The 27,349-nt window shown below is 39.8% G+C and overlaps 2 protein-coding genes across 2 annotated transcripts in view; one reads left to right on the top strand and one right to left on the bottom strand.

Annotated features, from left to right (window-relative positions):
• The window catches only part of capn1 (calpain 1), a 46,568-nt gene extending 42,900 nt beyond the window's left edge, over positions 1-3,668 (bottom strand). The window contains exon 1 of the mRNA XM_067447385.1: positions 3,497-3,668. The gene's annotated coding sequence lies outside the window, so the exon portion shown is untranslated. The remainder of the gene's footprint in view (positions 1-3,496) is intronic.
• Positions 3,669-4,251: 583 nt separating this feature from the next.
• sf3b2 (splicing factor 3b, subunit 2) overlaps positions 4,252-27,349 on the top strand; it is a 33,096-nt gene continuing 9,998 nt past the window's right edge. The window contains exons 1-17 of the mRNA XM_067452056.1: positions 4,252-4,414; positions 4,794-4,837; positions 5,618-5,677; positions 5,778-5,933; positions 7,443-7,505; positions 8,133-8,262; positions 10,243-10,346; positions 10,483-10,591; positions 12,494-12,585; positions 12,663-12,872; positions 16,021-16,143; positions 16,229-16,309; positions 16,995-17,222; positions 17,799-17,948; positions 22,551-22,640; positions 22,762-22,869; positions 24,202-24,309. Coding sequence (XP_067308157.1) covers positions 4,309-4,414; positions 4,794-4,837; positions 5,618-5,677; positions 5,778-5,933; positions 7,443-7,505; positions 8,133-8,262; positions 10,243-10,346; positions 10,483-10,591; positions 12,494-12,585; positions 12,663-12,872; positions 16,021-16,143; positions 16,229-16,309; positions 16,995-17,222; positions 17,799-17,948; positions 22,551-22,640; positions 22,762-22,869; positions 24,202-24,309 — 1,962 coding nt within the window. The 5' untranslated portion in view covers positions 4,252-4,308. The remainder of the gene's footprint in view (positions 4,415-4,793; positions 4,838-5,617; positions 5,678-5,777; positions 5,934-7,442; positions 7,506-8,132; positions 8,263-10,242; positions 10,347-10,482; positions 10,592-12,493; positions 12,586-12,662; positions 12,873-16,020; positions 16,144-16,228; positions 16,310-16,994; positions 17,223-17,798; positions 17,949-22,550; positions 22,641-22,761; positions 22,870-24,201; positions 24,310-27,349) is intronic.

Below are 27,349 nucleotides of genomic sequence, written 5' to 3'. Positions count from 1 at the left end.
AATTTAACCACTCTAAGTGCCTCAGCCTTAGGAAGGTCAAACAAATGAGTTTTGCAAAGTTTACCTGGAAACGTGATGCATCAGGATCCACCTACCTAAACTACCTAATCCTGTTGGGTAAATACACACCCAGTTGATGGAAAACGTTATTCAAAGAGAAAAAACCTGTAAACAATACAAAACTCCTGCCTACGTCATGTGAACAACCTGCCCATGCAGATTATTTTAAACAAACGTGTATATAATTATGCACATTTGTTCAAATCGCACCATAGGCTAGACACTTAGAGGTCAAATATGAGCCTTTACTGTCATAAAACGGGTTCACCCAGCATTTAAATGCGGTTCCCACTCCTGAAACTCTGCAGCGTAGGCTATATGTGGCTGTTGATCCTCTTAGCAGCATGAGGGAGACATTTTTTATTGAAATTGCCAATGGATTTTATACAGAAAACGAGCAGAGAGTGATCCCTTAATGACTGAAGCTGTCAATCACTTTAGTTGGAGCGCAATTGGCTACAATGCCTAACGCTGCAAATTGTGCTGTGAATACATTTACATTTATGCATTTGGCAGACGCTTTTATCCAAAGCGACTTACATTGCATTCAAGGTACACATTTTACATTTTTGTCAATTCTTGCTTTCCCTGGGAATCGAACCTATGACCTTGCGTTGCTAGCGCCATGCTCTACTCATTGAGCTACAGGAAAGAATAGAAACCTTTGACGGTCTTTAGACAACAGAGCCTCCAAATTCCCCAAATCTCAAACCAATTAAGCATCTCTGCGGGACCAACAAGTTTGATCCACGGTGGCTCCACCTCACAACCTACAGGACAGGACGTATGGGTGCCAGAGACCACAGGACGCCTTCAGCGCTCTCGGAGAGTCTATGCCTCAGTGGGACGGTGCTTTATTTTGGTGGTACGCGGCGACCAACAGCATATTAGGCACTTCAATCACTGTATGTGAAGTTTTAACTCAAAAACCGCCTGTTTTTGTGTGTGTCCCTTTAAATGCAAATGAGCTGCTGCTCCCGGCCCTCTTCCAGGAAGAGGGCGGAGCTTCAAGAGCTCACGTTAGCAGCTCCGATCACCTCACGCAGACACGCACTGAAAATGTTCGAAACTATTCAGCCTTTTAAGTTCAAACCAGTCAATGTCAATGATGGAGAGACTCAAGAAAAAGGGATAACATGTAGGAAGAGACAGGATGTTTCTGAATGGTTAGTTGATGAATTTATGAGTTAACTATCTTCAAGTCATTGTTTAGCTTATTCTGTCATGATAACATAAATCGCTTGTGTGGGAAATGTTGTAAGATGCACAAAGCCAGAGAATATCTGCAGCATGAAGAGAGAACAGTATAGTTTAGGTTAATTACGGTTATACTTTTTGTGGTCATTTTGCTTTTATGACATGCTATTGCATTTGTGTTCGTACTGTATTCATAAACTGTAAAACAATATGGACAAAGTGCTCATGATATGACCCGTAGTTTTCCGGAGAGCATTTCTGAAGCCTAAAAGCCGGCCGTTGCCATCTTGGCAGCGCATCACTCTCGGATAACTGATAATGGACAAAGAGGCGGGACACGGGCGGAGCTGAGATGCCTTGTTGCTGAAACCACACCCACCTAGTGTGACCATAGTGGCAATCCACCTGTCACTCAAGTGGCCACGCCTTTAATTATGCAGAACTTTATAGGCTTAATATATTTTTAACAGATGTTATAATAAATAAATTAATAAAGGAGCACTCTGTAGTCCCCACCAGCTGTTTGTTGTAGTCCTTAAAAAGCGATTTGTAAGATATCTCAAGACTGTGGTTACTGAATTATGCACAAAAGAGTTTCGATGGAATGCTCCTTAGCTAGATTTAATCAAGCTAAACCAAGAATGGCACAAGCCTGGCAAAGAGTAAAATCTATGTGTGATGTGTTCATTAGGTAGTGGGATGGAGATGTATCTCTTTGGAAAGGTGAAGTATTCATATCTAGGGGAACTATGTCATCTAAAGTATTCATGTTTTATGTAAGCAGTGCTTACAGAATTTGTTTCTTATCTGTTTTGTTGTTGTATATTTGTGTTCTTCTAAAAATCTAATAAAAAGTAAGTCACCAAAAAAGCGTTTTGTGTATAAGAAAATATCCAGCGTTGCACTGAACTTTGAGCGTCGTAACTTTGCAGATGTTGTCTATGCTCAAACAGCAAAAACACACACTAACTAAAGCTAACATTGTGAAATCATAATCAACCACCCCTTTAACAGAGCTACTATATTTCCATTTTGCTTCTTCTAACTCTCTGCACTCTTTTATAATCTGGGATCAAACAGCAGATGTTTTTCATGAGCTCAGGTCAGCTTACAGGTAGGATTTTGTCATGTGTGTTTGGGCGTTGCTGATCTGTCACTCAAAGAGTTCACATGGACAACACCCGGCCTAAACAACTACTGCACTTCATGCCAGTGTGTGTGTGTGTGTGTGTGTGTGTGTGTGTGTGTGTGTGTGTGTGTGTGTGTGTGTGTGTGTGTGTGTGTGTGTGTGTGTGTGTGTGTACAATGAGAGTTTACTCTGTGGTTTGATTGCCACATGCCATGAAACATCTGCATTGTTCCTAATATAAATAGTGGCACTGATTCCACCTTTTAACCTTCCCTGATACGATCGCATGTCAATAGTGGCAGAACTCGAGTACGATACTGACAGCACTCAAGTTACATCCTATTTAAGACTTTATAGGAATAAGTTTATAGGACTACTTTTCATGCAATGCAATATTGGGTCTTTATACAACAACCTATAGACTAAACATATGGATGAGGGTCCCTCACATAAGGATGATCATCATTGGGAGTGCATGGCATCTAAAAGATTGAAACTCCTGTCTTAGTAAAGTGCATGTAACAAGTTTCTACAATGCCATTATTCAATAACAAATAGGCATGAGAGTGGATTTTAGACATGAAATGGTCGCTTTCATCACTTCCTGTGTCATTGAAGTCAAGAAACCCACCCCACAACAGCTGACCATGTGTGTGTCGTTTAAAAGGCTTATAATAGCCAGGCCATGCATGCATTCAACCTCAAACAATTCGCATGTTATTATGGGGAAGTGGCACAAATATGGTCCACAAATCCTTCTGAATGTAAACAGAAAGCATCAACGCTCACAACGTGACACAACTCACTTACACACATTCACAATTCAAGGTTTATTGAACATTTTACCAGTTTGTAACGTCAATGCATTCATGCAAACATTATCTTATGAGTTTACAGTGGCCATTAAAAGACGAAACTGCAAAACAAGGAAATGAAGTTATAAGTTCATACACCTTTAGACGTCTAAAAATATTGACTATTGGCTGGCAGACATTTTTTTATGACACAAACTTCATGAAAAACATATATGATGGCGATTAAAACAATAAAAGTGCAACAAAAAGTGTTAAAGTCTCATGGATGGCGAAAAGACAATGCGTTCAGACTTACCTCGTGTCTTGATTTGCAGTACACTTCCGATTATGAGAAATAATTATATAATCCAGAAGTTTTGGTTATTGCTCGATCCTTCAAACATCTGGAGTTCATGTAGTTTCGCAGCTTGACTCGGATCAGATTTTGCAGCACAAACGCCCTGCGGATCCGGGGCGCGTCTGCGCGATGAGCGATATTAACGCGACGCGGATGGGTCTCGTGACGTAGTCATTGCGTCGAACCAATCAAAGAGCGCGTTTAAGCGTCCAGAGTGACGCGCTCGATAAATACATAACACAAGAATATAAATACAATAGAAATGCTCGTTTAAACCTTAAAAAAATCACAGATGTTTAAGTTAGAATTGTTTGAATACACCTATGATTTGGCGTAATACACGCGCACTATCAATTGTATAAAATAAATAACAGGAAAGTTTGTTTTGAACACTTTTTTCAAACACGAACCTTTTATTTCAGTTTATTTTCCTTCTTTTTTTAGATGTTGGAAAGACCACCACCTTGAGGCAGAACATGGTAAACGCATCGTAAAATAATATACAAAATATTTTACTCGTAATCTTCTTAATCATTGAAATTCTCACGTTTATTGCTAACTATAACGAAAACCACACAAATATGTTCGTTACTTGAACTATAATAAGCTTTAAGTGAAATAACACTAACTTCTGCTGCGGGAGAAACGCCAACGCGTCAATGATTGTCAAACTGCGCGAAAAAGAACAACAAACCCCATAATGCAGTGCGTCGCGTTCCCATGAACCCTCGCGTCTGAACGCGTTTGTGCCGTAGTAGAGCTTCTTCATCATGGCTAGCGACGGGCCGCCGGGCGCTGAATCAAATATAGATTTTAACACATGGAGTCACGGCGAGCTGCAGGCCAAACTGGCCGAGTTTGGTGCTCCTAACATGGGTGAGATGAACACGTTTTGATATAAGCGCTGTGGCGTAGTTTCGCTCAGCTTTTCTTGCGTAAGCTAGCGTTAGCAGGTTAGCCTGTTATTTCCCCGTCTGATGCCCTGCAGGCCTGTAACGTTAGTGCACGAAACTTCGCGCTAACGTGTGTAGTACATGTAAATATGACTTATGGAAAGCTGTATTTGCGTTTATTCTGGTAGTTATCATACATTACATTCGGCTGTGAATGTGTGTGCGTAAACGAGAAGTGTGATTAGCCGTTGTATACACAAACACCGCAGTTACACACCAGCACATATTAAACTAATTTAAAACCGTGTTTAATTCAGTCCAGTGTTATTTGCCATCTTCATTTATGGTTTTTTGTTCTTCAGGTCCCAGAGAGGAGCTCATAGACAGGCTGAAATCATTTGCACAGGTAAGCTATTCAGAGATCCTTTTTAACTGCAAATCTGACTAGCTTTGCTATCTTGATTTGGGGGTGATCTTTGATGCAAATCTAACATTCGAGCCTCATGTAAAAAAGACTGTTAAAATATCTTTCTTTCGTCTTAGAAATATTGTCAGATTACGCCCTAACTTCTTTTTCTGTTGCTGAGAGTGGTTCATTAACACTTTTGTTTTTAGCCGTATCGATTATTGTAGTGTCTTGTTGGCTGGGGTGTCAAAAGCTCCCCTAAACAAATTGCTGCAAGTTCAAAATTCAGCTGCTCGAATCCTTACTAGAACTAGGATGAGAGGTCACATCACTCCCAGTCTTTACACTGGCTCCCAGTCCAGTTTAGGGTTGATTTTAAAATCCTGATGCTCATTTACAAGGCTTCACATGGGTTGGCACCGCAATATTGATCTTTTAATTCCCTAAACTCCATCGTGTAATCTTCATTCGTCTGAAACTGGCCTTTAGTTGTTCCAAAAACTCATCTAAGACTGATGGGTGATGGGGCTTTTTCCTTGGAATTATTGGGGCTCCAAAATTATGGATTTATTTACCGATTGAGATGAGGCAAGCTCAATCCCTCAGCATTTTTAAAGCTAATGTTTTAGGGTAGCTTATTACTGAACGTTTGTATCAATAGTTTGAATGTTTTTTGTACCATTTTCCTTATCTTTTAAACTTTGTGTACTGTTTTGTCTGTTCTGTGAAGAGCTTTGAGATGTACATTCATCATTATTATTATCTTTATTTCGTCTTCAGTCTGGGATGATCTTAACCAAGCCGAACATGTCAGGAGGAGACGACAAGAGCTTGACTACGGTACTGTTATTCGGTTTATTCATGCGTTTGTGTCTTCATTAGGACTAAACTTGACTAGGACTTGAGGATAAATGTGTTAAAGCTTGTGTTGTGTTGTCAGATGCCCGGTCTTCCGCCCATGCCCCCGATGCCCTCGATGCCTCTTCCGCCGGGCATGAACATGATGCAGGCCATGAATATGATGGGCGGCCCTCCTCCCATCCACATGGGCATGGAGCCGCCCGGCATGATGCCGCACGACGACAGAGCCGCGCAGGTGAGAGACTGAACTCTGGGAAACGCTTGATAATGTGTGACTTTACTGTTAAGTTACACTACTGTCACTACTCGCTAACTACTGCCAAACTCCTATTTAAAGGGATAGTTCACCAGAAATGTAAATGATTCCATTATTTACTCGACCTCAAGCCGTCCTAGGTGTGTATATGACTTGCTTCCTTTAGATGAATACAATCAGAGTTACATTAAAAAAATGTCCTGGCTCTTCCAAGCTTTTTAATGGGGGGTGAGATTTTTTGCTGCGCTGAATTAAAGTGACAGCGCATTAAAATAAACACGTATTTACATGAAAATCTAGAAATCTCACCACAGATTCATATAATGTAAAGTTTGCTCTGTTTCAAAGTCAACTCATTGCTTTTTGTCGTGGGTAAAGCAAGGAGACATGATGACAAGTCGAGCACTCGTCCTTTCTTAGAGGTTGAAAAACAAATTTATTTTTGACCTGCAGAATTTCTTGTTAATAGATTTTTTTGTCTATTGTAAGTTTTAATTTGAAAAGTTTGTGATTTTTAAACATTGACTATAACATGATTTGCCACTTGTGTGAGCAACGTAATATATAAATCTAAAGTACAGGGCTATGTAAATATAAAGGAATTGAATAAAACGTTGTTTAAATGTAGTGCGTTTTGTTTAAACGTGACATCTATGAAAGTGTGTTAGAGTTGCTATGCTTACAACCTACAAGATGAGTGTAAACGATCTTTGCTGGTGTTGTAAAATAATTTAATAATATTAATTATAACATGGAACAGTTACCAACACGATCATTATTTTTGAGGGAAATAGTAAAGATGAATGCGTATATGAACAAGCTCTCGGTTTAGTACATTAATTCAGCCCAAGCGCTCTTTGGTGGCGTTACAGTTGATCATCTGTCCATCATCGATAAAGATACAGCCGTGGATCAGACGCAATGCAGACGCGGCATGTGTGTGAGCACAACAGCTCATGCTGCTCCTTTATCGCATACACACCGCAGACAGAGTGTGTGTGAAACAGCCGTTACGCCTGCATCATATGTTGTGTCCGGTCAGAGGTCACTCTTCCGCCGGAACTAGACTCATGTACGGCCGTTACCGTAAGACAGTGATTTTAGTTTATGAAATTATATATATGGATATATTTCTTACACAAACGCATCGCTTCAACTTCAGAAGGTCTTTATTAACCCCCGGAGCTGCGTGGATTACTGTTATAATGAATGGATGATGGAGTGCTTCTAATCACTCGCATTATAAAGCGTGGGAGAGCCAGGATATTTTTAATATAGCTCTGATTGTGTTTGGCTGAAAGAACAGTCGTATACACCTTGAATGGCTTGAGGCATACGGGATAGTTTTCAGTTCTGGGTGAACTATCCCTTTAATTCTTGCTATAGTTTAGGCATAAAACTGAGCAGAGATATGAACGATGACGTGTTTTCTTCAGAGTCAAAGCAAATGCTTGTGTTTAATGTAATTGTGTGTGTGTGTGTGTTTAGGGTGATTCTCGGGGGATGGACGAGCAGATGAAGGAACAGGAACTTCTGGAGCAGCAGAAACGGGTGAATGCTTGCTGCTTATTACCCGAGCTGAATTTGATCCATAACGCAAGCATTACCAGCTGTATATGGATGGGAATCATTTGATATGCACCACCATTCAAATGTTTTGGGTCATTTTGATTTATTACATTTTCCACAGAAATATGAAGCTGTTTCCAGCACTGATAATAATCATACATATTTCTTGAGCATCAAATCATATCAGAGTGATTTCTGAAGGGTCACTGAAGACTGGAGTAATGAGGATATTTTCAGCTTTGATCACAGAAATAAATTACATTATTACATAAATTACATATTTTTGATCAAATGGATGCAGCCTTGCTGAGCCGAAGAGTTTTATCAATAATCATACCGACCTTAAACTTTTGAGTGGTAGTGTGTGTGTTTAGATCCGTTTACTGTGTGTTTTTCTTTTTGTGTATTCTCTGAAACAAGTTTAAAGGTCTTATCTCTCTCTCTCTCTCTCTCTCTCTCTCTCTCTCTCTCTCTCTCTCTCTCTCTCTCTCTCTCTCTCTCTCTATCTCTCTCTCTCTCTCTCTCTCTCTCTCTCTCTCTCTCTCTCTCTCTCTCTCTCTCTCTCTCTCTCTCTCTCTCTCTCTCTCTCTCTCTCTCTCTCTCTCTCAGGCTGCTGTGCTTCTGGAGCACGAGAGGCAGCAGGAACTTGCTAAAGTCCAGCAGGGGGCTACACCGGGCCCCAGAGGACCCGAACTGGGCCCCCGACCCAACCTCCTGCCCCCCATCCCCCCTCTCAGAGGTCAGCACGATGCTTTCTTTAGTTTATACACAAACATCTAATCATGTCAAACTAATATCAGATCAGAGAATAGGCTAGACACTACCGGCAAAATTTTCTCAAAACATCCCAAATACATTTATTTTATTGCACTTTATAAAACTGCACTTTAAAATCTGGAATCCGAGGGTGCAAAATCACCTTTAAAGTTGTCCAAATGAAGTCCTTAGCAGTGCATATTACTCCTAATAATACTTTTTAGGTATATTTACGGTAGGACATTTGCAAAATGTCTTCATGGAACATGATCTTTACTTGATATCCTAATGATTTTTGGCATGAAAGAAAAATGGATAATTTTGACCCATGCATGTTTGTTGGTTATTGCCACAAATATACACATCCGACTTATGACTGGTTTTGTGCTCCAGGGTCACAAAACAACATTTTATTCTTAAAAAACATAGTGATTAGTGTTGTCAAAAGAACAGACGGCGACTCATAAACACCTGACTTTGATAAACCTTTTTATTTTTGTAGCACAAATGTATTTTCTTACACAAATGTAAATTTCAGGCTGCTAAGCCCAATTTTTTTTATTTTTCGGAAGGAGCTTTAATCTTACCTGAACGCTCTTCTTACATCCAGCAACTATCTGAAAAATCATTGAGTCGTATGTGTGATATTTTCCTGATTGTCTAACCTCTAATTATACTTTCAGTTGTATTTACCCCTGGCATTTATTTGTCTGTTCTTTGCATTAATAAAAATAAAAACACCCGACTGGCCATTGTGTTCACACGCTCATCAAATATGTCTGTGATTGGCTACAATGATCAGCGCTTAACAAACATGTTGTAAATATACATCAGTGATGCTTTTCACAGAGCGCTTGCTCCGTTTCAAACACTTTCGTGCGTTGATCATTGTAGCCAATCACAGGCACATCGGTGAGCACAATGGCCAATCAGAGGTGTTTACAATTACAGCTCAACAGCACTGCGCACCACGTTTAACATTTCAGGACTGATTTGGTATCGCGGTTGGTACTTTTGACAACACTAATGGTGAAAAAAAAAATCTTCTCTAGCTGTCAACAGTATTTTCTGATTTATGGAGATTGACTCTGAAAAAGTGCCCATTTAAAGCTATGCTGTGTAACTTTTTTAGTTTATTCTTAGCTAAAAACACGTATTTCTTTCAAAAATATATGTGCTCATTAATGTATATTTACTTCTTTCAAGTAATAAAGTATTCTCGTAAGTTTATAATATGCCATTGAAAACACATACGGGTGAGGGGTTCGAATGCCGGTCGCCATGTTGCTCCTTCATCTTAAAGTACATTAGCCAAAGAGGGACACACCCGTAAATTCAAGCTTCGCCTTTCACGTTTAACACTCGATGGCACCGTGTTGAATGTGAAGAGGGGGATTGCCGTGTTAATCTTGGACTAAATCGGCCACCGTAGGAGTTCAAACGAAATCAGAATTGAGAGGAACAGAAACTATTATTCCCTGATGGTCATATACCTTTACACCGCTAGATGGGGGAAAATATCACACAGTGGTGCTTTAAGTAGATAATATCTCATTTGCATATTTAAACTGAATGTTTCAGAAAACTTGTAATGCCAAATTTTGGTGGCATTAATCCATCAACTGGAGAAGTATGATGCTTATCTGTTAGTCAATGTTCACCCTATTCATCTGTGATGTCTTCCTTTAAAGGTATAGCACACCTGAAAATAAAAATTGTAATTTACTCGCCCCCAAGTTGTTCCAAACCTGTATGAGTTTCTTTCAGTTGCATGTTGAATGTTGCATTTTCTCATCCCTATTGACTGCCATAGTATTGTAAGTCAATAGGGCCCATCAGCTTTGGTTTTGCTCAACGTCATGCAGGTTTAGAACAACATTTTTGTGTAAACTATCCCTCTAAGAAAGCAAGACTAGGTTGAAACAACTGCCTCCTCTAAATCTGATTTTTACTCTAAATATAGTTGGGACTCAAGGTGGCCCGGCCCTTCCAGGTATTTCTTTGCTGTCTCAGTCTGCCAATCAACGGCAGAAAGTCCCGCCCCCTCCAGGAGAGGACGCCAGAGAGGTGCGAGACCCTGAAAGCCTCAATGGATGATCTGCTTGACTTAACTCAATGTCCTCGCTGATCTTGACGTGTGTGTGTGTGTGTGTGTGTGTGTGTGTGTGTGTGTGTGTGTGTGTGTGTGTGTGTGTGTGTTCAGGCGTGGCAGGGTGAAGATGTTGGCATTGGGCCAAAGATTCCTCAGGCTCTGGAGAAGATCCTGCAGCTGAAGGAAATGAGGCAGGAGCAGCTCAGCGTCGCCCCTACAGGTCACTATGAGGAACGAATGCTAATCCTCAGGGTTGATTTTATGCTTAAACGCTGCCTTAAAGCTTGGAACACACTCTGCAAGAACAAAGAAATGTGTTAGTTTTCTTGAGGTGGCAAGAACAAAGTTCGTTCAGGCCAGTGCATTCCACACTTAACGAGAAAAGCAGGCGCCGGTCATCTGCGTTTCTCCGCATCAACCACGCCCACTTTAAATTTCTGACCAATCACGCAATAGTTCTCGGACACCCAAAAGAAAAAAGTTCTGCTCAGGCGATGTGTCAAGAACAAGCTGCGAGAACTCCCAGACCAGCGCTGCGAGAACAAATTACCTCATTTTGTTCTCGCAGCCCTGGGAGCCAGAACTTTTTTCTCTGTTCTTGCGGAGGATGTTGTAGCCTTAAGCCTTGTTTATACTCGACGCGTCAGTATGAGCGCGCACAATGACGTCAACGGAGATCAAAAATGACGTCAGTGTGGAGTGGGCGATCGTGTGTGTTGGGTCCACAAGACCCCATTTCGCCTGCCGGTGTGCAGCACTTTTTTTGTAACAGCGCGCGGCTCCGCATCCGAAGATGAACGAGTTCTCAGCGAATCTAGCCGAGCAAGACGTCTCATCACACCGGCACGAAGTTTGCACATACAAATTAGGTGCTTATATTTACAAAATGACCCTACAAACGCAGAAATATGCCCTTTTAAATAAAGATCCACATTTCATCAAATAAATAAATAAATCACGACACTAAAATGTTTAGTAAAATTAAGAAATATTTAAGAGATGGTTAAAAAGATACTTCACCGCTTTTTCATATTAAACTGTTATTCCCTTAAGTTATGGGTCCTGCACACTGTGCGATTTTTCAAAATCCTTTGCGAATGTCCCTTGTCAGACTGTACAAACATGATCCCCGATGTAAGCCATGTCACACTGTAAGATCTCAGTTGGCATTAATGTCAGACTGCACGATAGTGAAGGTGCGCTGAAAACGGACGCGCGCTAGAAAACTCGTCCAGAGCTTTATATCATCAGTCAATGACGCGCTCGGTGACGGTGAGCTGCAATATAACGTGGGGCTGAAATGCTGCCTACAAAGAAATCTCTAGCTCTCGTTTTGGTCGTAGTTTGTCTTGAAAAACGGAGATATTTGACTGTCGTCGTAGGAGAAGTCACACTGCAGGATTGTGTGCCAAATCTTCTGACACTGCCAGAATTTCGTCTGAGGTAAAATTTGAACGCAGCGCTCGTTAATCGGCCGCCGGTGAACATGTCAAACTAACGACCAAAGACGTCAGATTTTAGCCTAGAATCTGAGGAATCTTTTAGGATTTGCTAAATTGGTCTCAGACGGCCAAATCGTGGCCAAAATCGCACAGTGTGCACCCGGCTTAAGCCCAGTTCATTCACTATGGTACCAAACAGAGATCAAGTTAGAAGTGACCGAACACCTCCACGTTTTACTGAGTTTTACATGATTATTTTGTAGTGCGCTTTTTGGTGAAATGTACTAAAGTAAATATCATCACCTGTGTACATTAGCACACTTCCTCTCTACACTTTTTCCTGCTGGTTTCTAGAACAATTACTCCGAGTCGCCCTCTATCGTTTCAAAGCTCAACGGCGAGCGCATCAAGTGTAAGCGCCTCGTCCGTTTGGGGAGGAGCGCGTGCAGTCAGCGGAGAAAGTATAAACAAGGCTTTAATGTTGCTGATGGTCGTGTTTATGAGTTGAGCGCACTTGAGCACATCAGGTCTGATTACCAGTAGAAGAAACACTGAAGTCCCTTTTAACTCTTGAATCTGAACGCTGGGGGTGTGTGGAGTAATCAATCGTAGTGGAAGTTTACATATAAACAATATTAAAAAGCTTGTTAAATAATTTCTGTGGCTCTTTTTGTCTTTAGAGGATGATGATGACGAAGAGTCGGCTGAGCTGGACGGTTCGGCCCGCGGACACTCGGATGAGGACGATGAAAGCGGCCTTTCTAAAAAAGACGTAGGTCTCCTCGCCGGTTTTCTCAAGCCTCTCGTTGCCCTAACGCTTTTGCTTAATTCCTTCTCGCTCGCTTGCAGAAAAACCGCAAGCGCAGGAACCGGAAGAAGAAGAACAAGAAGAAGAAGCGAGAGCAGGAGAAGGAGCAGGAGGAGGAGAGGAAGAAAGAGGAGAGCCGCGATAAGGATAAGGAGACGGAGTCGGAGGTGGAGATCGAGTACGTGACGGAGGAGCCCGCCATCTACGACCCAAACTTCATCTTCTTCAAGAGGATCTTTGAGGCCTTCAAGGTCAGACCAACTCTCTAGATGCTTTATTACAAGATGTCAGAAAATCCCCGTGGTATTTTGAGATAAGAAACTGTACAAACTGTAACTTTCAGAGCTCCCAAATTTCCTCCCAAGTCCGAAAATAACACTTCATGAGTTAAAATTGCTGCAAAACATTTAGATGTGAGAGAATGATTCTTATTTGGTGTCGCATTTAGATTAGAGTTTAGATTCTCTACCCGAGCCCGAACCTGACCCGAACCGACCCGCGGGCCGGGTCGGGCTGAGATTTCCCTGCACTATCCTCGGGTCGGGTAGGGCCGGGCCCGTGATCAAGTGTTTGTTTTTTTAATCATTTGCCTACTTCACCAGTCTAATTGGGTGGGCAGAAAGCTATGCTATAATCAGAAATTATATGTATATTTAGCAAAGTAAGAACTAATACAACAACTAAGAAACAAATGTGTAGGCTACAAAGTTGCACAAGTCAGGATTAGTGTAAAAATGCGTGTTAAACTCACAGCTCGAGCAGTGATGGAGCGCAGCATTATAAACAGAAACGCTCTGAGTCAAGAGCTGCTCGCGTGAACGCTGCACTTTGGTTAATTAAATATCTTCGAATCGTTTAGTTTAAAAGTGGACATTTCAAGCTTTCTATACGCATATTTGTCATGTCTGTGAGTCGAGTAGCTGCTGAGTTTCGGTTTATTTATGAGACGCGCGCTCCAGTTCATGAGATGAAATGAAAGCGATCACTCCCACGACTTCACCTCGCGATTATAGTCTGCTATTTGCTTTTTATTTATTAAATCCAGGCAATTGGCCCAAGAAACCTTTTTTAAAATTAAGATACAATTTAAACAAAACGAAATAAATGCTTTCTACAAAACAAAACTTAATATTAAACTAAATATAACCACCAAAATAATTTCTGACCCTCTATCATCTTTTCACTCATCATAATCAGATGAAATGTAAAAATAATATTATAATATTTAAACATAAATATGAAGGAAAAAACACATTGTTTAATGGCTACAACAAAGTAAGCTACAGATAAATGTCTGAGCTGGATTTGAGCAAACATCAGTTTACCGGTGAGCGGATCATGAGCGCGCGCCTTCGGATTATTGAGCGGAGTCAAGTCAGCTTTAGCCTATAGCGCTTTTACAATGATGATTGTTTCAAAGCAGCTTCAAAGTGTTAAACATGAAAATATTGCAACAAAATGTTATTCGGCTGTACAGTCGCTGTGGAGAAAACTGAAAACTAAATGTAGTTTTATCATGAGCCTCACCAGTCCGATTCGCTCATTACAGGCTCCTTCTCGTCAAAACGCCCACGTATTGAACAATGGTCGGGTTTAAATCGGGCTCGGGCTCATAATTAAAGTTAATGTGTCGGGCCGGGCCGTGCTCGGACACAACGGGCTCGGGTAGGGTCGGGCTTGATTTTTTTGAGCCCGATCTAACCTCTAGTTTAGATATTTGATTGATAGTTTGACATCCGTCCCCATTTCATTGACCTCCACTGATATATTAAAGAGGGAAAATGTGAGTCTTATATTTTAATGGTTGTGGCATTCAGTGTTTAATTCATTGACGAATAATTTGTCATCGACCTTTTTTCACTGACGAAAATGAGACGATAACTAAATTAAAACTAGTGTTGGATGACAAACTAAGACCATTATCTACTGTCATTTTCATCAACGAAAAAAAACAAGTCTAATGCCACGATTAGGGAAGAGATCCAGTCAGATCTGATGTACTGTATAACCGATGAGCTCATTTGAGTTGTAACGTGCGGATCTAACTCCTTTAAACCACATCATTTATGCAGGTAATTGTTTATGAACTCATGCTGAGGAATAATGATTGTTCACTTTATGATGTTTATATACTGTAGTAATATGTTTTAGACGGCTGTAACAATGCAGATTGTTCTCCCTCATCTTAACTTTAATGAGCATCTGCAGTAGTAAGGCACATGCATTTCAAAATAAGAGTCCCGGTGTATCTTGAGATTGTTTATAATTAAAAGTCACTCATTATATTAGCCTGACAAGTCAGACCCACATCAAGATGTTTGGTCTGGAAACTCACCATTGACAGCTCAGTCCGAGGGGCGGGATAAACGGTTGTCTTTCAAACTCCCTCTGCACGCGATAGGATAGCGCTACAACCAACCAGAGCAACGAAGGTGAAGCAGAGCTCGCTGACAGATTAAACATCCGCCGTATCCGGTCGGCTAAACTCCGAACACATCTTCCCTTTTTAAGAATGACTTCAGTGCCGTTCTTTGTTCTTTTCTCAGAGAAAAGCTCATCTCCAAATCTTCCAGAGTCGCGGTCAAAGCTGATTCGAAAGACCGCCGCCGTTCGCCAGTTTCTGTGTTTACTAGAAGCACGCAAACGCAACTCGGCCGTCGTCATTATGGCCCCGCCCACCGACTCTACACACGATGTGATTGGCCCGACCAGAGTTAGGCGATTACAGCTCAGAAGGGTATTGAGAGATGCTAGACGACACTCACGGCAGATTAGATTTGCTGCCGCTAGGGTGCGTCTAGATTTCAAGGCTAGCATTATATATTAATTTTTGGTGACATAATAAATGTATTTAATTTAATTCCCATTGAATTCTTAGTCAAGAGGAAAGACCAGTATTTGACACTCATTCAATAAATTATCGGGGTTATAACAGTTACATAAACCCAATAAAAAATCTCCATTACTTGAAATTAAATAAATGTTAACTGAAATAAACAAACTTATTTGAAGCTTTAGCTTAACCTGATATTGCCTACTAACTAAAACAGAAATACAAAGTTATAAAAACTATATATAGATTGTTTAAAAAAAAAAACACTGAATTGAGCTCTTTTGTGTATTTTTTTATATCAAAAACACAATGTCTAAATGTCAGTTCAAGTAACAGTCGGTTATGTAATAGTCAGTGTAATAGTCAGTGTAATAGTTAGTGTAATAGTCGCTTAAGTGCTCAATTAATGCATTACAGTTAAACTAAACTTATTAGATTTCAGTCGACTACACCTAAAAACATTCAGGTGACTAAAACTAAATGGCATTTTAGTCAAAAGACTTTGAATAAAACTAAATTTGCTGTCAAAATGAACACTGGTGGCATTGAATGGTTTTCTATCCCAGCTGACAGATGATGTGAAAAAGGAGAAGGAAAAGGAGCCGGAGAAACCCGAGAAGCCGGAAATCCTTTCCTTTAAGAAGAAGGGATTCGAGCTGGAGAAGAGAGACAGCGATGACAGCGACGAGGTGAGTTGAAGGCCGCACGAGTCGTCCAGCTCGTATGGTCTCCCGATGATATTCCTGTCTAACGCCTCCACTTCCTGTTTGACAGGAAACCAAGAAGGACTTGCCCAAGCTGTCCAAAAAGAAACTGAGGAGGATGAACAGGCTGACAGTGGCGGAGCTCAAACAGGTAACCGTTAAAACCACCCTAGGCCTGGGACACAATGCAAGCGTGAGCGTCTCTGTTGTGTGGCGTGTCCATTTTTATTTCAGCTCCCTTGTTAACAAGTTGGAGTTTGCACACTGCCTGCATGACGTGCGGCTCAACAACAAATAACGCGTGCATGCCAAAAATGGAGCCAACGCCTATTTTTCACGTTACATGCGAGCGTGTTGAAGCGTTTCCAGGCAAAATGGTATAGGAAAAGATGTTTGTATGTAATTTTGACACAAATACATATTAATAAATGACATTTTCATGTTTGAAAGTCTCTAGGTTAACGTAAATGCAGATATAGGCCTAATTGTAATAATAAAAAAACAATACAATTAGCGATTTGAACTATTCTGTAGCCTATTTTGCCATCAATACCATAGATATGTTTGGTCAATAGGCCACTGCCGACGTTGTGCTATATTCCAGGGTCACAAATAACATTTTATTCCTAAAAACACTCCGGCCTTAGAGGTCAATGTTTAGATGCGGATTACTGAAAATGTCTTTTACAATGCGTTTTGTTGTTTTCTTTGCACTCAAACATCTCCCAGTCACAGTGTTGCTGTCTTCAGTACTAATGGCAGGTCCAATTGCTTTGCCCCTGTTCAATTGCTTTGCCCAAGCTGCCCGAATTCATCCTGTTCCTCTTGTGTTTCAGCTCGTGGCCCGTCCTGACGTGGTGGAGATGCACGATGTGACTGCGCAGGAGCCCAAGCTGCTGGTTCACCTGAAGGCCACGAGGAACACGGTGCCCGTGCCGCGCCATTGGTGCTTCAAGAGGAAGTACCTGCAGGGCAAGAGGGGCATAGAGAAACCTCCGTTTGAGCTGCCCGAATTCATCCGGAGAACCGGCATCCAGGAGATGAGAGAAGCCCTGCAGGAGAAGGTACTGCTCCAGTACACACACAACACACACACGCCTTTGTTTTTGTGAAATGTGGGGACTCTCCATAGGCGTAATGGTTTTTATACTGTACAAACCATATTTTCTATCCCCTTACACTGCCGCTGCCCCTAAACCTACCCATCACAGGAATCTCAACATTCCTGTGAACAACACGCACACACACACACCACCATACCAAACATGCATGAAAGTGAATATTTATTTTAAAAACATAACGGGTACTTTAAACAATTGTTATTGTTTTTTTTGTCTCTTGTTTTTGAAAATGTATGCATTTCTTCAGCAAGGACATGTTAAATTTATAGAAAAGTGATTGACATTTATAATGTTACAAAATATTTTTATTCCAGATAGATGCTGAATCATTAAATTTCTACAAAAATATGAAGCAGCACAAAGGTTTTAAAACTTAAAAATAATCAGTAATGTTTCTTGAGCAGCAAATCATCATATAATGATTTCTGACGGATCATGTGAAGACTGGAGGAATGATAAATTCATTTCATCAAATTTCCCGCTGCTGTCGGCTTTACTGACGTCTCTGTATCCCTGTAGGAAGACGCCAAAACCATGAAGACCAAAATGAGAGAGAAAGTTCGGCCCAAGATGGGGAAGATCGACATAGACTACCAGAAGCTGCACGACGCCTTCTTCAAATGGCAGATCAAACCCAAGCTCACCATTCACGGAGACCTGTACTACGAGGTGCGCTTGCGTTACATCATTAGCCGTATTCGGAGGATAATTGTTTCTCATGTGCACGTGTTGATCTGTAATGGTCCCCGTTATGATTAAATCTCAGGACCGGATACCAGAAATTTTACAAAGAGATCTCATTTATTATTTTTGGATATCAGACATAGTAGAGAGATTGAAAACGTATTATATCATCCTAGCTGTTTCTGTTTCTCCAAATAATGACATTAAACTAAATCTTTCAACAAAATCTAGGGATGGGTATCGTTAATGTTTTAACGGTATTACTACTCTTATCGATACTGCTTATCGGTCCGGTACTTTAACAGTATTCTTATCGGTACTTTTTGATATATATATATATATATATATATATATCACACACACAATTAACAAAGATACACATTATATAGGCCTACACAGTGCTTTAGTTTCAGGAAGATTTCTAGAAATCAAATGTAAAATAACACTGCACAGTTTATCATAGATAGCATAAATTAATGCGTATTAAAGCTGAAGTTATTCATTCAAGAGCTGTGAGTGATTTTCTCTTTGCGTTTGGTTGTTTAATTCGCAGTAATTTGTCATGTTTATTTACACCACTGCCTCTTTAAGACAGATGTGCAGATCTATAGGCGACTGATAATAGGCAGATGCACTACACTTTCTCTCGACTATGTCCATAATAACTACGTCCATTTTAGACACAAACTGTGTTTAAGAGACTCTCCAAGCCGGTCATTTTGACACAGATGTTTGTGTTCATTTGATCGTTTAGACGCGAGCGTGAAACCGAAAGTGTAATTTGCTCGTCTCGTTGCGGCTATTTCGGAGCACGCGCCGACTTGGTAACAATCTCTTGCTCATATTTTTGTGCTTTTAATTAGGGGTGTGCATGAATATTCGAATAGTCGAATATTCGATCTTTAATTAACATTCGAAAACTAAAAATACAATTCGAATTTTATTTTGTTAATTGGCTGGCAGTAAGTTGTAGCAGATATCAAGTGGTACCCTCAGGACAGAAGGACAGCCAAACATGGATGAGATGAAGGATGTACATTTATTTCCTTTAAAGAAAACCTAGGTTGGAGCAAAATTAGAAAACACACACACTGGAAGGCCTACTGTCTCACTCCGCACTTCCCCGTCGTCTGCATTCACAGTCAGACTGAGCGCGAACGCTTAAAGGGGAAGCGATTACGCATCCTAAGGTGCGCCTCTAATTAAGGCCCCACCTACAACAATTGGTAGGAACTCCCGACTGGAACCATTGAAAATTAAACATAAATAACAATGAAAGGGTAACATTAAGTTGTGATGAAGTTAAAACATTTACAAAAATATTTCTTTCAACACAAATAAGGTAAGGTAAAATAAAATAATAAAAGTAGGATGACATAAAATAAAAAGTCACAAGCAACTGGCTACACAGTGAATCCATGAGAAATCCCTCTAAATCTCGCCGTTATAACTCAATCCACTGGGTGGCGTTGTGGAGCAGGTTAATAAGTTAAGTGCATTTGATCACAATGTCGTCGTCTGCCTCGCAATGTTTGGAATTAACGTTACTTAGATGAAGATTGAAAATGCTGTTACAAAATGGAGTTACTTTTGATGAAATCAATTACTGAAACTGAGTTATAATAATATCACCACCACAAAGAGAATCACATGAAATCCAAACACCAGTGGAATGAGCGATCACTGCTCAGGAGTGCAGGTAAGCTAATCTGTAGCTACCCCGAGTGAGAGCGAGATAACTTATGATAGCAAAATGATCTCGAGACAAATGCTTCCTTTAAAGTTCTTTGAGGGTTTATGAACAGAAAACACAAAGTTCTTCACTCAAACTTCACTTAACCGTTATCTTTGTCTCCGCAACGCCTGTCAGTGGCGCATTTTCTCACCCGAGAATAATATCATAATCCAATAATATTATAGTTTCTCTCTACATGAAAATGTGAAACAATACAAAGTAAACACATCAGCCATATCAAACACACACACACACAGGTCGGTAGGCTATAGCCTATTGACGTGTGTGTGTGTGTGTGTGTGTGTGTGTGTGTGTGTGTGTGTGTGTGTGTGTACGTCACGCTAACTGACGCGCTCTGCGCTCGTGCTCCTTGAGCTTATAATGCTTTTGTTCTTTAGGCATTTTTTTACACACTGTTTAATGTTTTAAAAACCTTAAGATATAAAGTAAGCGTGTTGTGTACAGTGCCTAATCATAAGCTTGTTCAGAAATGGTGACGACATGTTTAGAGAAAAAAAAAAAGAAACATCTCTCTCATTTTCTCAAAATACCTAATTTAAATAAACGAATATTCGAATATTCGATTTATATGAGCCCAAATATTCGAATACAATATTTTGGGAAAATGCCCATCCCTACTTTTAATCGCTCTTTTTATTATTAAACTCTTTTCACACAATTTACCAACAGTAGCTAGACTGTATTTTACAACAATCAGTGATCCTGCTGATTCTGCGTTTGAGTTTTAGGGAGAAATGACAGCGTTGCTGCTGTGGGGAATTAAGTTGCGCTAGACATAAATATTATAATTATAATCTGGAAGCCAAAATCTTAAATAAAATCAGACTATCACAGATCTAAAGTGTAACCAGGCTGTTTGAATTAGTTCTGTCCTCACTCATTAGGGCTGTCGTTTTGCGCCTCTCTCTCTCTCGCTCTCGCGCTCACTCGTCACGTGTATTTTCAAAAGTACAGATAGCAGAACCGATAACGTCCGAGCTTATCAATACAACGGTCTTTCAAAATTCACCCCCGGGGCCCGTTTAATACCGGTTTTCGGTACCCATCCCTAATCCTCACACATCTGTAAAAAAATGAATGTGCAGCCCCCTTAGAGATAAACTCGTGCATTCGGAGGAGCGAGTCTTGTGATCCTCCGGACCTGGGAACACCTCCTCACGTCAGTCGAATGATTGTCTGCTGTAAAAATCTCATAAGCTTGGAATAATAGGAATCAAATATTTAATTTAATAACAGGATTTATTAAGAATAAATCAATTAATCGCACGATAAAAAAAATGAGCTCCATCATTTTTCCGGCAGTGATAATTCCCATTTGCATGCTTGTTTGTTTTTCTCTCGCTGACTGTGTGCGTGCGCCTCGTCCGCTTGGGGAGGTGTCACCAATGGTTTATACTCGACGCTCAGCTGGGTGATGAGAGACGTCATGCTCGGCCAGATTCGCATGAACTTGCGCTTCTTTGGTTGTGGAGCCACACGCAAAGTGTTACAAAATTTGACGTGCAAACCGCCAAGCCAAATGGGGTCTCGCGCTCTCCGCATTGACGTCATTTTTTCGGACAGCTGCACTGAAGTTGGCAGTTTGAAAAATGCAAGGTAATTCTTCAGTAACATCTTTGTGCAAAAAAGGCACATCATTTCTGTAGAGGTAGATTGCTATCTCTAGAGAAATGATGTGCCTTTTTTGCACAATATCCTTTTTTTGCCATCAATGTCTTTTCTCTTGCTGTGTTAAATCTCATCTAGCTTTCCTCAGAGATGGTCAAGTGATTACATTATATATATATTTTTTAAATGGTGTATCCTAAAGTGTGGATAATTAGCTATATATCATATGCTGAAGTAAAAAAAAATTTTGGGAGTGCTAATGATTAAAAGAAGAAAACAAAAACAAGAACCGTACAGAACTGGAAACCATGACCCTTAAACCGTGATACGACCCGAACCGCGGGTTTTGTGAACCGTGCCGCCCCTAATATGCACCTAAAGCACAATTATCCATTGCAGTTTTCATCCATTTTATTTATTGGATATGGTGTTATTGTGGATATTCAACAAAAAATTAAGTGTTAAATAGTCTTTAGAAATAAGTTGATTGATCTTTGAAAAGGTGTACCTGCATTATGCCATTATCATTATTTTAGATGAAAACGGTCTAAGAACGACAATATTATTGTTTATCGCAATAATATCTTGGCCGGTTTATCGTCCAACAAAATTTATCGTGACAGGCCTAATAATAGGAAATTATTTAAATCTCCCGTTTAAAAAAAGGATGTAATATAAAAAATTTGGAAATAAGTAATACAATGCTGAATATTGAACCTAAATAACGATAATTACTGCTGTAATAACGGCTCATTTCAAACGCTTACGTGTTTTTCTTCTCTATTGAGCGGTGATGAAAGATTATTCTTGTAAAGACTTTCCAGCATTTCAGTATTAAAAGTGTAGGCTATAGATCTTTTAAAATGCATTTAAATTACAGGGAAGCGCAACGATACGGTGCTCCGCAGGGGTCAAAAAGAATATAGTTATTTTTGAAGCGATCTCTTCTTAAACTCGGAGATGTAGATTCGGACGGCAATTAATCACCACACGACCTCGGTGTTTGTCTAAAAACAGGAGGTAATTCAGCCGGGATTGTTACGTGGGTGGTGGGAGAAAACTCTTGACATTCTGGATTCAGACGGCAATAAAATCACAGACTAGCCGCTGTAAATGATGAAGATACCTCACGACTCCACGAGAAACGATACCGTCCGAATAGGGCTCTTGTGTCAGTGTTTATTATGATGGCCCTTTCTGAGAAACGTGCTGTTGTTTGTCAGGGGAAAGAGTTTGAGACGAGGCTGAAGGAGAAGAAGCCAGGTGATCTGTCTGATGAGCTGAGGGTTGCTCTCGGGATGCCCACCGGACCGGTGAGTGCTTCCCCCTGCGCTGCGTTACACAACAGAGAAACTCTTCCTGTTTGAGCTGCTACGAAGCAACTCTTGCTTTATGCGCTTCTGTAATTTCTTCTGTCTAATTTCGTCTCTGCAGAACTCTCATAAAGTTCCTCCGCCGTGGCTGATCGCCATGCAGAGATACGGACCTCCGCCCTCCTACCCCAACCTGAAGATCCCCGGCCTCAACGCCCCTATCCCTGAGGTCAGACACACACACATATACACACACACACACACACACACACACACACACACACACACACACAAACAAACAGGAAAAAAGTGTTGAGGAATGTTACTTTTATAAGTAGAACTTTTTTTTCCTATTTGATCGTTGTAAAATGAACTATTTGTCACTTTTCAGAGGAAAGTATTAGATGCTTTATTATAAAAGTGCTCCACGCGGCTCCGGGGGTTAATAAAGGCCTTCTTACGTCTGACGTCGTCATCGTGCCAGTTACGCTTTTTCCTGAAGTTGAATACGGAAGCTGGTCAGCTGGAAGCTAGATATTTGACTTTAATAAGTTTTATATATGGATATTTTTCTTGCACAAACCCATCGAGTCGCTTCAGAAGGTCTTTATTAACCCTCCCGGAGCCGTGCGGAGCACTTTTATAATGGATGCATTTGTTTGTTTGTTTTTGCTTCAAATTTTGGGCTGCCATTATAAAGATTGGATTGGCAGGACATTATTTTTTAATAACTCTGATTGGGTTCTTCTGAAAAAAGAGTGAAATACACTTAGATGGCTTGAGGGTGAGTAAATCATGGGCTAATTTTCATTTTTGGGTGAACTATCCTCCTTAATAAAGTGAGATGAAGTACATAAAGTATAACTGTTCAATTTAACATTTAATTATGGCAGGTTTGCGTGATATTGTGGGTTTGCGTTTCGCTGTTTTTATTAATTTTGAGGAATACTGGATCTGTTTTTACACACGTTTTTTGAACTACTAAAAGCATCACGTTCACACACAAACCAATATCTTCCAGTTATTTGAATTACTGATATTTTGTTGTAAATTTAAAAGTAATGCTTTACTTTACTAATTACTTGTATATATATTTTTTTTAAAATGCAGTACAATTAGTGTTTACTTTAAAAAATAGCTTCTTTTTTTATTCTGAAGTTGCAAGCAACTGTATAGAACATTTCCAGTGGGATTTGTATTAATTTTTTAGTTATGCTCTGTGTTTTCTAGCCAAATAAATGCTTCAAACTGAGTTTGAGTGTGAGCTCGTTTGTGGTTTGCCTGTGACACGCAATTAATGTAACATTATGTAAATATTTGCAGCAGTGATCTGCTAAACTCTGAGCTGTCATGTTTGATTAGAGGAAGGAAGGAAGAGATTTTCCATTTGATTTAGTCAGTAATCAAACATAAAGTAACTGATCAAACAACAAATACACATCGCTCCGCATTAGAGGATCTGATTACACAACACATTCATGAAAAACCGTTCTACAATCGAAATAAGGCCATTATAATGTGGAGATGTTCATACTGAGGTGTGTGTGTGTGTCTCTTTCAGAGCTGTTCGTTCGGGTATCATGCCGGCGGGTGGGGAAAGCCTCCTGTGGATGAGACGGGGAAACCGCTGTACGGAGACGTTTTCGGGACCAACTCCATAGACTTCCAGGTGAGGAGACACAATCAGATGCACATTTAAGCATATATATAAAATAGGGCAAGTTAACGCGTTATTATTGCGTTAACGCATTTATTAATTAACGCTGACAATTATTTTATCGCGCATTAACGCAGTTATATATTATTATATTGAAAGGCCGTTGCTCACTGCCTCTGAATGCACACACAGACAAGCATTGGTCACAGGAGAATACACGGCTGTCTGTAGCCGAAGCCAAGGGCTTGACATTCTTCGTCTGGGACAAATGGGACAAAGAAAATATAAAAATAACCAGAAACGCGAGAATGATCCAGATTTTTTGGTTGTTTTTATTATATTCAACATAAACAGCGACTAATGAGTGTATCTCTGCCTCTGGTACGTTAACAAGTCGTGTTGAGGCTCGCGCTGTGAGAGACATTCGTGGAGAAATCAAAACGATTGAGCAGCGATATAAACTCACAGAAGAAACACACTGGGGTAAAACTGCAGGGTATCCGCGGGGTCTTGAAAAGTCTTAAAAGGTGATAAATCAATTTTGGGAAAATTAAGACCCTTATAAAGTATTAAAAAGTCTTATCACGGCTTTATAAAGTCTTAAATTTTGAAAGTATTTTGTTCAAGCTTTGTCAAAAGAGTTTGACTCCAAAAAGTATTTATGGATATATTTATTTTGATCCCCATAAGTATTAAAAAACAACGGGGCGCTCAGTCTGAGATCGGCTCGGAGCGCGCACGGCAGGGATGGAAATTAGCACCGCCACCAGCCAGACGCGGCTGATTTTGAGTTGTGGCGGGTAAACTCGCTTCACCTACCGAGCTGTTTCACCTCTTTGTAAACTTTGTTCAATGCATGCGAGTGCTGCCGTATGTGCGCATATAACCAGCCGTTTTCTCCGTCATCACTCGCGTGAAGACGCGCTGTGAGACTCGCGCGCGCTGAGAGAAAATCTTACGCTGTGCATCATCCGAGAGCGCGCGTTTGTCTCACAGCGCGCAAATATTAAGTTCTCTTTCAAGTCTTGCGCTTAAACGGACAAACTCACACAAGAAGTATGTCAACATGTCCATCTTGATGAGTATCCTAGCAGACATCGTCTGAATATGCCTTAAGAGAAAGACGAGCATATCCCTGCATCAGGTCTTAAAGGCGCAGTAGCCTTTACTGCTGCCGGAGTGATGTCCTTATATTTAGTTTGACATTAAACAATGCTCTTGATTGAATAGCTTTTGTAAGTTTAATAAGCATTAATCTTTCATTTAAACAGTTAAATATGCAGTTATTTTACATTTGATTACTTTATTCAATCCTTTCTGCAGGCCAGTAGGCATGAACATTATTATTTAATGTAGCCTACACATGAGTGAGGTCGAGTTAAACATTTTAGTTTTAATTTTTTTTCCGGTTTTCGGCTTTGGTTTCTTCTTTTTTGGTTTCAGCCAAGAATTTTGTTTTCGGTGCATCCCTACTGACAATGTTCTGCTCAGTATGTTGTCAACACGCTTCAAAGATGCCAGAATGAATAGTTTCATTGTTGGGACTAAAAACCATAAAACTGGAAGCCATAAAAGACCACAAATCATCGTGAAAATGTCAGTATTTCATTGAGACTTGAGTTTAAATAAACTGCCCAAGTATTGTAGAGCTTGTAGTATTAATTTTCACATGCAGTTACACATTGTCAGTTAAAAACAAAAAAGTGGCTGGTAAAAACATTGAGTGGTAGATTTTGAAAAAAGTTAATTTCCATCCCTGGCGAGCGCTGTCTACGGGTGACGTCATGTATTTTGCGAAATGCGCAGTTAGGGGATGTGTCGCCCTCCATACGTTGCGAAACAGATATGCAATATAAACGATACAAAATTGGCCTACGATAGAGATTTTAAGTCTACATTCGACTACAACTGTTTATTAAAGGTTTGTTGCCGATTAGAACTTGGTGCGATGAGGTCTTAAAATATTTTGAGATGGTCTTAAAAAAGTCTTAAAAAGGTCTTGAAAGTAACTTCAGGATTCCTGCATATACCCTGAACTGAGCTTTTTGTAGTTGTTGATATTTATGATTTATGATGACACAAGTCGACTTTGCAATCGTTAATTGTGTAGCCTAGTTCAATAAACAAGTAGCCTAATTAATATTAAGGTATTTACATTTTAGATCCAAACAACATTTTTTTGTTCCATTTCACTCATGATATCACCGACGAAAAGAGTTCCAGAGGAAAGCAACACTCAGCGCGGTGTTTTGTTACTAAATGATTCAGCGTTTTGAATGAATCATTTGAATAAACGACTCAATGACTCGCTTATGAAGACGATCACTTGCTGCCCCCTATTGGCGGCTATGTTTAAAGTATGATTGCATGTTTTATTGAGAACATCATCAATCTTATAACATAATTTATTGCAGCTGTATTTTTTTGCAGTTTAAATGATTTAATTTGATTGGTAACAGCCTATAGTGTTTTTACTATTATATTTATAGAATTCATTAATCAAATGGGAGAATTTAACATGAATTTAACATAATTTGTTTTTTTGTTTGTTTTTTGTTTTTCATTTTGAAATGAGATGATGAATACATTTAATAAGATTTTAAAAAATGGCCTTTATAAAATTAAATAACGCCCTGGGGTGAATATGACAAATATGCAGATTTAAGTCGGCCGATGTTAAAGCTGACTGAACACTGATGAGAATATTACTACACAATCAATATATGTATACCACCTATTTAATTTGATTAAATTAATGTTTAAGTTGATATTACAAGAAATATTGTAACTGTTACTAACTTTTAACTGCTGTAAAAAACACCTTATTTGTTTCAAGTGTTTGCAAACCATATGCTATTGCACTTTTGTTCATTAAGCAGCACTTTTGTGTTGATTATTGAATTTTGCGCATACTACGATTAATCACGATTAAACATTTTAATTGTTGTCCAGCACTAATATAAAACAATGTTTGCTTTCATTTACTTTACTTCCTGAACTTTTTTGGACACGTCTACATTGTCAGCAATAAAAAAACACCAGTTTTTCACTG

This window comes from Pseudorasbora parva, chromosome 1, assembly GCF_024679245.1.
Source record: "Pseudorasbora parva isolate DD20220531a chromosome 1, ASM2467924v1, whole genome shotgun sequence".
Classification (NCBI taxonomy): domain Eukaryota; kingdom Metazoa; phylum Chordata; class Actinopteri; order Cypriniformes; family Gobionidae; genus Pseudorasbora; species Pseudorasbora parva.
The sequence above is the reverse complement of the archived record's forward strand: the minus strand, read 5'-3'. Positions and strand labels throughout refer to the sequence as shown.